This window comes from Rhinopithecus bieti, unplaced genomic scaffold (assembly GCF_001698545.2).
Source record: "Rhinopithecus bieti isolate Rb0 unplaced genomic scaffold, ASM169854v2 scaffold_18477, whole genome shotgun sequence".
NCBI classification, from domain to species: Eukaryota; Metazoa; Chordata; class Mammalia; order Primates; family Cercopithecidae; genus Rhinopithecus; species Rhinopithecus bieti.
The window spans coordinates 74,019-83,463 of record NW_016809209.1 but is presented as its reverse complement, the minus strand read 5'-3'; the positions used below and the strand labels follow the sequence as shown (position 1 = coordinate 83,463).

The window sequence follows — 9,445 nt, the reverse complement described above, 5'->3', positions numbered from 1 at the left end:
AAAAAAAAAAAAAAAAAAAGAAAAAGAAATGCCTCCCCAGAAACACCCACCTCCCTCTTGCTCCCAAGCAAGCCTTCCTGAATCCGTGGCACCCAGATTTTTACCTCCAGGTGCACAGGGCTTTGGGGTTGGGAGGTAGGGTATCCCCATTTGTTCCTCTCAAGAGAGAGAAGACTGGGTTTGATAGAGACCTCACTGCTTTCTGTAGCTCCCACAGCCAAGAGCATTACTTCCAGTGCCATATTTCACCCGTAAGGTGAGAAGGGGTATTTGTTGAAGGCCTACTGTGGGTCGATTCCTGGGCTTCAGTGTTTTCCAACGAGGGAAGCAGCCTCAGCTCCTGTGTCACTGGTGAGGCAATGAGGCTCAGAAAGATTAAGCAACTTGCCCAAGCTCGCCCAGGTGGAAGGGACCAAATCCAAAACGGCTGCCAGTTCTGTCTGACTGTATCCAGCACACTTTCTATCCTCCCCAGTGCCAGGACCAGCGCCAGGGCTAGGGCCAAAGTTGGGCTGACCTGCAAAAGTTCCCTGGGGCTCAACCAGTCCTGAAGTCAGCGAGGCAGGAGGCAGGTGCCCTGTCTGTACCGTGTTGGGCCATAGGAAGACTGTGTAGACAAAGCGCCCCTCCTCCCAGTCCCCACTGCTTGAGTGGCCACAGGAAGTGCTGCTCGCCTCCTTGTCCTGGATCCTGCCCCACCCAGTAGACTGTTCTTGCCCTGGCTGGTATCCCATTCTCCCTGGTTGTGAGAACCACATTCCACATTCATTCATTCTCTGAGCCCCTACTGAGTGCCAGGCACTGTGCAAATGAATAAGCCACAGTCCTAGCCCTCTGGGGCCTCATGGGCATAGGGAGATGGGGTAGAGTGACAGGGACAGACACGCAAACACACTTACAATGGGGTGCTGTGAACTGGCATGGCACAGATATGTACAGACTCCATGGGGACGCGGGGAGAGCGTCCAACAATATTCCGGGCAGGGAGGACTCCCAGAGGAGAGACACTTAGGCAGAGCATGGAAGGGCAATTAGGCGTGTGCTGGGGGCAGGCTGGCAGAGGGTGCTTCCGGGACCAGGGACAGCATATGCAAAAGCATGGTGGCCCGAGGGCCTCGTGTGAGCTGCAGAGGCTGCATGAGCTTCGTGGGTTGGGGGTGAGGCAGGGAGGTTGACTGGGGCCAGACTCGGGAGGAATCTGTATGCCCTGCTGGGGAATTTGGGCTTTATCTGAAGGGCTTGGGGCTTTTAAGATTTTTAAGCAGGGAGGGGGTGTGATCAGATTTGCTTATAAGAAGGTCACTGTGGCAGTGGTTGGGTGTGGGGGATGGGGAACAGGACCCCTGTTGTCATGGTGAGGAATCCCAGAGGCCTGGGCCATGTCGGTGGCTTCAGGACCCTTGGTGCCTTGGAGAGACATAAAGAAGGGGGAGTGAAGAATTCAGGGCAACCCCCAGATCCCCAGCTCTGGGTGCCCAGCGGACAGAGACAGGGAACTCTTGAGTGGGCAAGATGGTGCCTGTAGGCCCTGGTGGCCTGCTGGTTGGGGCCAGCCTCTCAGACCCTCGGTCCTTCCTGCTGTCTGCTCAGCCACCCAGGGCCTCTGTGCTGAACTCATGTTTTGTCTGTGCCCCTGGGCCTGGGTGGGAAACAGACAGGCTGGGAGAAAGGCACCTTGGAGAAGGCAGGCTGAACAGGGACTGTGCGGGGGTTCTGTTAAAACAAAAGGCACTGGGTGGTAAGGAGAAGCATTAATGGAGCCAAGAAGAAGCTGAAAGGCAGAGGCAGGGGCAAGAGGGAGAGACCTGGCAAGCAGAGGGATGCGGCAAGGGGGTTAGGGCCACGCTGAGGTGGGAGGGGGAAAGGGCCAGGCTCCAGTGAGCAGCGCAGAGGGGCAGTCTCCCTCCAGCTCTTCCCTCCCCTTCCACCTGCAGGGGAGAGAGTCAGGGAAGGATGGAATGAGAGATGAGGACCAAAGGGTGAGGAGCCCAGATTTGTTGAGGGCCTACTGCGCACTTCGCTCATTTCAGGAAGCTCCCTCGAATGCCGAAAGGGTAACAGCAGCTCCCATCCAGCTGCCAGTGCCCTGCGGGAATGTGGGCCCAGCATACCCTCATCTTCCCATTTTTCACGTGGTATTGGTATCTCCTGACCTTCTTTAGTTTTATTTATTTTATTTTGTTATTCAAACAAGAAGTTTTTAGAGATGGGGTCTTGCTGTGTTGCCCAGGCAGAACTCGATTTCCTGGACTCAAGCGATTCTCCCGCCTCAGCCTCTTGAGTAGCCAGGATTGCAGACCTCCACCACCGTACCCGGCTCTCCTGACCTTTCAGATGTTGGCAACACATTCAAAGTCTTTAAAATACAGAGGTCAAACCTACCCTGGTGTGTGCCCAGGGGGCCACTGTGTGACCTCTGATATCTATCTCCTCACTGAACCACACAACCACCCACGGGGGGCAGGCAATGACCCTGCTCATTCTGCAGATGAGGAAACCGAGGCTGAGAGAGGCAAAGTCGCTTGTCTAAGATCCCACAGAGGATGAATCGCAGAGCTGGGAATTTGAACTGGATTCAGCTTGGTTCCTGAGCCTGGGCTCTTTCTAGAACAATACGGCCTCCTAACCAGGGTGGAAATCAAGGTGTGAGGAGAAAGGGGCAGCCGAGGAGTCTGGGAGACCAAGGCAGATGTTCTGGACAGAGACAGTGACACAGAAGGAGGGGCAGAGTGACAGAGGAGAAGGGGCGGGCAGGCACTGGGACAGGGAAGCAGAGGTTGTCCCCAGAGTCACCTGGGTAGGAGATTGGCTTGGGTCCACCCAGCAGGGCCTAGGCACAGCTACGCTGGGCCCTGCATCCCAGCCCTGGGGACCGGTGCCAGGTGGACAGTCTGACCTGGAAGCTGATGTAGGACAGCTGCACAGAGCCACTGACGGAGATGGTGTCCACACGGTGGAAGGGCACGCGGTGGAAATACTGCACGAAGAGGCTCCCGTTCACCATCACCTGCCAGTTCTGGGGGAGACGCTCCAGGCTGGGATGGGGACCCCGCCCTGCGCTCCTGGACCCTCATTCTAGAAAATGAAGACCTGAATCTGGGCCTCACTGTGGGGCCAGTTACAGGAGCGTGTGTGACCCGAAGGGCATCAACCCGAGTCTCTCCTGGGCCCCAGTGGTTGGGCTTTTCGTTCTTCTGGTTGTTTACTGCAGTAGGTTTGTCTTTCTAGTCTTAGCTCACCTGGGGCTTCATTTATTTATTATTTATTTTCCTTCAACTTTTTTTTTTTTTTTGAGATCGAGTATCAGTCTGTCGCCCAGGCTGGAGCACAGTGGTTCAAGCGATTCTTGTGCCTCAGCCTCCCGAGTAGCTGGGATTACAGGTGCCCACCACCACACCCAGGTAATTTTTGTATTTTTAGTAGAGACAGGGTTTCACCATGTTGGCCAGGCTGGTCTTGACCTCCTGACCTGAAGTGATCCGTCCTCCTCAGCCTCCCAAAGTGCTGGGATTATAGGCATGATCCACTGTGCCCATCCCCTTCAACTTTTATTTTAAGTTCCAGGGTACGAGTACAGGATGTGCAGGTTTGTTAACTAGGTAAACGGGTGCCATGTGGTTTGCTACACATATCAACTCATCATCTTGGTATCAAGCCCAACATCCATTAGCTAATCTTCCTGATGCTCTCCGTCCTCCACAAGGGCCCAGGGTGTGTTGTCTCCCACCTTGTGTACATGTGTTCTCATCATTCAGTTCCTACTTATAAGTGAGAACATGTGGTGTTTGCTTTTCTACTCCTGTGTTAGTTTGTTGAGGATAAAGGCTTCCAGCTCCATCCATGTTCCTGCAAAGGACATGATCTTGTTTCTTTTTGTGGCTGCAGGGGTATTATTTATACATGCATAAAATACTCATGGGGAACAGAGGAGAGGTGACCTCAGGTTGCATAGTGAATGGATGTGGACATCCTTATCTCAGATAAGCATACTCAGACTGACTTACACACGGGCTTCTCAAGCCCAGAGACCTACTCTGCTTGCAAAGGTAATTTGCAATGTGCTTATAAAACTATACCCTTAATAGACCCTGGATAAAGGCTGGAACAATGTCGCTGAAAAATAAATGTTACCAGCGACCTGGAGAGGAGGAATGGTGACAGCAGAGGAATGGAATGAGCTTGGAATTCAAAGACACACAACACCAAACAGCAACATGATGACTCCTCTAGTTCTTATTTTCAGAGTAAAAGAAGCAGCAGGTGCACCTGTAGATTCAGGTGAAGGTGCAGAAGGAGACTACGCAGCCATGGGTAACACCTTACAAGGAAATGGTCGTGTTATCTGTATAGTGGTGTCACTCTGGCTGAATGTCAGTTGAAGTGATTACTTAAAAGCCATTCACCTGATAAGGCTGGGGGTCCCAGGGCTGAGAGGTGGGGAGAGGATTCCTGCTCATCTTGAAATTTGAGCTCTGCACCAGGAAGCAGAGGTCAAAGGGCATCCCCTGCTGGGACAGAATGTGCATCTTCCTCTCCTCAGGTGCCCAGCTTCCTTTCTGCCTTGTGTTGCACACCACGTACCCTCCCTCTTCAAACTGAGGGTTGAAGTGGAAGGCAAGGTCGTTTCCACTGAAGCCGGTCTGAAAGTCCACAGCAAACCTAGGCCCAGGGAAAGCAAATAGTCTTCTGTGGCATGGTTTATTGCCAGGGATAGGCACAGGAGGGCCTCGGTGCCTCTGCCCTACATTTGTCTGGGATCTTGCATAGAACCTGCATGGCAGAGACTGCTTGGTTGGCATCCTTTATGTTTCTCTAACTTGGATCTAATGTGTTTTTGTGCAATTATTGCATTTTGCCTTTACAGTATGATTGTCTAAAGATAAGTAGAAAATGGTTAAGAAAAAGTGCTGGCATTAACAAACAAGAAGCATAGGTCTTGGAAAGTGATTACCAATAGTTACCAAAGATGGAAGTTGCTAAGCACACCTAGAAGAGAGGGCCTTCCATGCCAGTGGACACCTGTTGGAGGCCAGCACATGCCTGATTAAGTGGGAAAGAAGAGAACAACTGTAGAGAGCATGTGAAATTGGGGCTGGGCACAGTGGCTCACGCATGTAATCACAGCACTTTGGGAGGCCAAGGTGGGTGGATCACTTGAGCCCAGGAGTTCGAGACCAGCCTGGGCAACACAGCGAAATCTCATCTCTACTTAAAAAGAAAAATTGATTAGCTGGGCATCATAGTGTACTCCTGTAGTCCCAGCTGCTCTGGAGGCTGAGATGGGAGGATCACTTGAGTCCTGGAATTCGAGGCTGCAGTGAGCTATGATCATACCACTGCACTCCAGACTGGGTGAAAGAAAAAGTCTGTCTCAAAAGAAAAAAATCAATTAATTAAATGAATAAATGGAGACGATTACATCTGAAATATCTCTGCTTGTATTTTTTCCTTTGGAGTCCTTCAGCTTCATCCCTGTAGTCCTTTGGAAATTCCTGCCCCAAGGAAGGGAGAGGCAGAAAGCTCCTGAGAGGAGAGGGTCCTCTGAGGTAGGATCTGTCTCTATTTGACAGGATAGGAGTGGGAAGCCCTCCTGGTGCTGGCAGGTGGGGAAGGCGGAGGGAGGAGGAGAGAGGAAGGGGTGGAAGATCAGAGGCATGGTCCTGACTCCCCTGGTTGGAGGGTTCAGGGGGATTAGGGGCCTCCCTGCCCTTGGCATTTCCTGGGGGAGGTCACCAAGAATCTAGGTGGCCGAGCTGAGGTTGAGCTGGGATCTGCGAGGCCCAGAAGGAGAGGTCCTCTGGGACTGAGGCAGAGAGGCTTCTGTGAGAGAGCAATGAGTCCAAGAGGCTCTTCTGTGGGCCCCACAGACCAGCAGGCAGCCACCCGTGGTCTCCCACCAAGACAGGAGAGAGCTGCACACCTCTGTGCCACCCAGTCGGGGCACCCCGGCAGGGGTCAGCCAGGTCCGTTTGAGAGTCTAGAGCCCTCCCAACCCCTGAGAAGTCATGTGAGCTCCTCTCTGTTCCCAGACAGCCCACCTTGGGAGGGAGGAGGGGGTGGGAAAGAGCCCTAATACAATGTTAGTATTTTGAATTGATTTAGTAGTTTCCAGAAAAGGCCTTGAAACCGAAAGAGACCAAATTACTTTTGACGGCGATTTTCAATATTTTCACATCAGCAGAAGGAGAGCTTCAGAGTGGATGAGAGCAGTGATGGGAAATGGAGGAAGTTTGATTTTTGTAACTCTTAGTCACAGTGTGCAAGGTTCAACCCAGAACATAATCCTCCAACTCTGACCATCCCACTCCCTCCTTAGACCGCCAGCTCCCAGTGCCACATTCATTCCGGAGTCCAGGTTAATGGCGCCCTTGGCTGCAGGTTGTGCCTGCGGAGTGCTGTCCTGTGGCATGGGTTAGGGACGCATTAGGCCTCTTCTGAGCCAGGCACGTGAGCTTGGATGTTGTTGTTTGAAGTAACCCGGGCAGTGGTTTACTAAGGGACGAGGCTGGAGTGAAATGTTTCCATCATTACACACACACACCTGCTTCCACTGGAGCTGAGAACAGTCCCATTGACAGTGATCTGAAGTCCGTCCTGGAGACCCCTTGGATAGTTCCAGAAAAGGGGACGGCCTGCAGGGAAAAGGTTTGGGACCATCAGTCAGGTGGCCGGCCTCCTGTTTGCTCCCCTCCAGCGCTAGTCAATGGCTGGCCTCGGTGTGACAGCGCCATGCAAGGGGATGGGGTGCGGCTGTGACCAGGACAGATAGAGTCTCAGCCCCAGGGGTCTTAGGGTCCTGTGAGGAGGCAGACACAAATCCAATTAGTTACTCAGACAGTCTAAGCTTATGATAAGGAGAAGCCTGGCCCTGAGAGGACACGACAGGGAGCTGAGCTTGTGTGAGAGTCTAAGAGGCAGTGGAGGCTGCATCAGGAATGCACCAAGCTGAAGGCCTTCCTTCCAGGCAGGGAAGTAGCAGGCAGACACCCTGGGCTGGTAAGGAACTAGGTAGTAATGGGGGCTGCTGGACCTCATGCCAAGTTCCCAGCAAAGTGCCCAGGGCCCTGGCTGGGGACTCAGGAGGCTCAAGGGGCCAAAGAGACCCATCAGGGGTCTGGAGGGTCAATCTTTGACTTACCCAAGAGGATCAAGAAGAAGCCATCCCCCTCTCCCCACCACCACCATATAACAATGGCCACCGTGACCTTTGCCCTCCTGGCCACCTTCAGCAGAGCCTTTTCCCAGATGCCCTCTGTAGTCGTGGGGCAGCCCCCTCCTCTGCTTCTGCCCCCGGGCTCCCCATTCCTTCCCTCAGGCCCTCAGCAGCCCCGAACCCTAGTGTAGTTTCCCCACCCATCCCAGGCCCCACGGGCTACCACTTTGTCAAATTCTCTGTCCGGGGCTCTTTAAAGGAGCGATGGGCCGTGGTGAGGATGCATCACTTCAGAGTCAGGTCTGAATCCTAGCTCTGCTGCTCATGACCTGAGTGGCCTTGGGAAGCCTACTTCACCTCTCTTTGCCTCAGTTTTCTCATCTGTAAAATGGGAAGGTGTTTCTCCTACTGCATGTGATTGATGATTTCGTGAGAAAAAGCCTATGGTAGAATAGATTGACACATAGGAGCTGCTTCTCCACTGTCACCCACCCTCCACCTTGGTCTCTCTGAGCAAAATTCACAAACTGATACTTACGATTTTCAAAGTTTATTCCGAAATGCCTCATATCCAGTGTGGTTCTATAACCCGCATTAAAGCACAGATTTATCTCCTGGCTGATTTTCACATTCTTCAAGTTTTTAATGTCTTTTCTAATATCTCCTTTAGGCCAATTTCCTACCCAAGTTAAATGCCTAAAGGAGCCAGGCAGGTGATATGTTGTGAGTCAGACGGCCAGGTAGGGAGTGGTGGGGACTGTGGCAAAGTAGACATCACACCCCTCATCTAAAAAGTCAACATCTACTTAGCGCTAACCAGTGATTACCATCTGGGCCCAGGATTGGCGGAGCTTCCAAATTTTTAAGAGAAGATAGAAATCTGAATTTTTTTTTCTGTAAAACTTTCTAATTTCTTGGAGGAAAATTTTTGTCAAAATGGATTATGTAAAAGTTCCTGGCTGGGCACAGTGGCTCACATCTATAATCGCAGGCTGTTGGGAAGCCGAAGCAAAACAATCACTTGAACCCAGGAGTTTGGGGCCAGCCTGGGCAACATAGTGGGATCGCCCCATCTCTACAAAAAATAAAAAAATAGCCAGATGTGGCACACACCTTTAACCCCAGCTACTTGGGAGGCTGAGGTGGGAGAATCGCTTGAGCCTGGGAGGTTGAGGCCACAATTGCGACACTGCACTCCAACCTGGGCAACAAAGCGAGATTCTGTCTCAAATGAAATCCCCCAAATTCCCATATTATAGAGATACACAGTGAAATATTTGCAATGGAATGGTATCTCTGGATTCGCTTCCACATATCTAAGGGTGGGAAGGGAAGCAAGCGAGGGGGGTATAGGATGAAGCAACATAGGCCTGGGTTGATCATTGTTGGAGCAGAGTGATGGGTGTGTGTTGTTGATGGTACAATTCTCTCTGCATGTTTGAATTTCCTATAATAACAAGTTAGAAGAAACACTGTGAAGGCCAAACAGAAAATACCTGCCAGCCAAGTTCAGCCTACTGGCCACTGCTTTCTGGTCTGTATTGTTGAGTTGTATGACCACACAGAACCCTGGGAAACCTGTCCTAGCTCAGTGCACACACCTGGCACCGTGAAAGGCCCAGGAAATCTGGGATCTGATTCAGATAGACTCTGCTCCCCATGGATTTGAGGGGGGTGTCTTTTGTTGTCCCTCAGGTCAGGTCTGAACTCTGCCATTAAGTACTTTAGTGACCTCAAGCAAATCACAGCTTCTCTGTGTCTCTGACTTCTCTTTCTTGTTCCTGTCTACACCAGCAGTGTGGGGGAAGGAGAATCAGCCTGATCCAGGTATGGACCAGCATGGCCTAGGATTGAGAAGCCTGTTGTTCCTGAAACATGTCTGTGGAACATTTTCCCCCTTGCCTGTTTGTGGAGGCCTGTGATTCTCTCCAGAGCCTTTCATACTATCATGAGAGTCAACGCTGGAAATACACACCCTCCTGGGAAGCATGTGGCCTCCACTCAAGCGTATTCACACCACAGCATCTAGAATTGAAGGCAGAGTGTGATGGACACAGGCTCGCAAGTATACACAAGGCTGAGCTAAGGAAGCCAGGAGGGAGAAAGAGCAAGTACAGATCATGGGGGCGGGACAGGGCAGGTTAATCTCCAAGGCAACAAGTTCCCCAAAAAAGTTCTGTGAGGTTTCAAAATGTCTGAAATGGTGCCCTCAAATTCTGAAAAACAAGATTATTTTATTTTAGTTTAGTTTGAGATGAGTTCTCCCTCTGTTGCCCAGGCTGGAGTGCAGTG

At 51.6% G+C, this 9,445-nt stretch overlaps 1 protein-coding gene across 1 annotated transcript; it reads right to left on the bottom strand.

Moving 5' to 3' along the window:
- Positions 1-1,614: 1,614 nt before the first annotated feature.
- On the bottom strand, positions 1,615-8,814 carry LGALS9 (galectin 9). The gene is given in 6 exon segments (XM_017888861.1): positions 1,615-1,713; positions 2,897-3,009; positions 4,460-4,659; positions 6,542-6,605; positions 6,608-6,632; positions 8,755-8,814. Coding segments are annotated over 6 exon segments (561 nt in total).
- Positions 8,815-9,445: the final 631 nt, after the last annotated feature.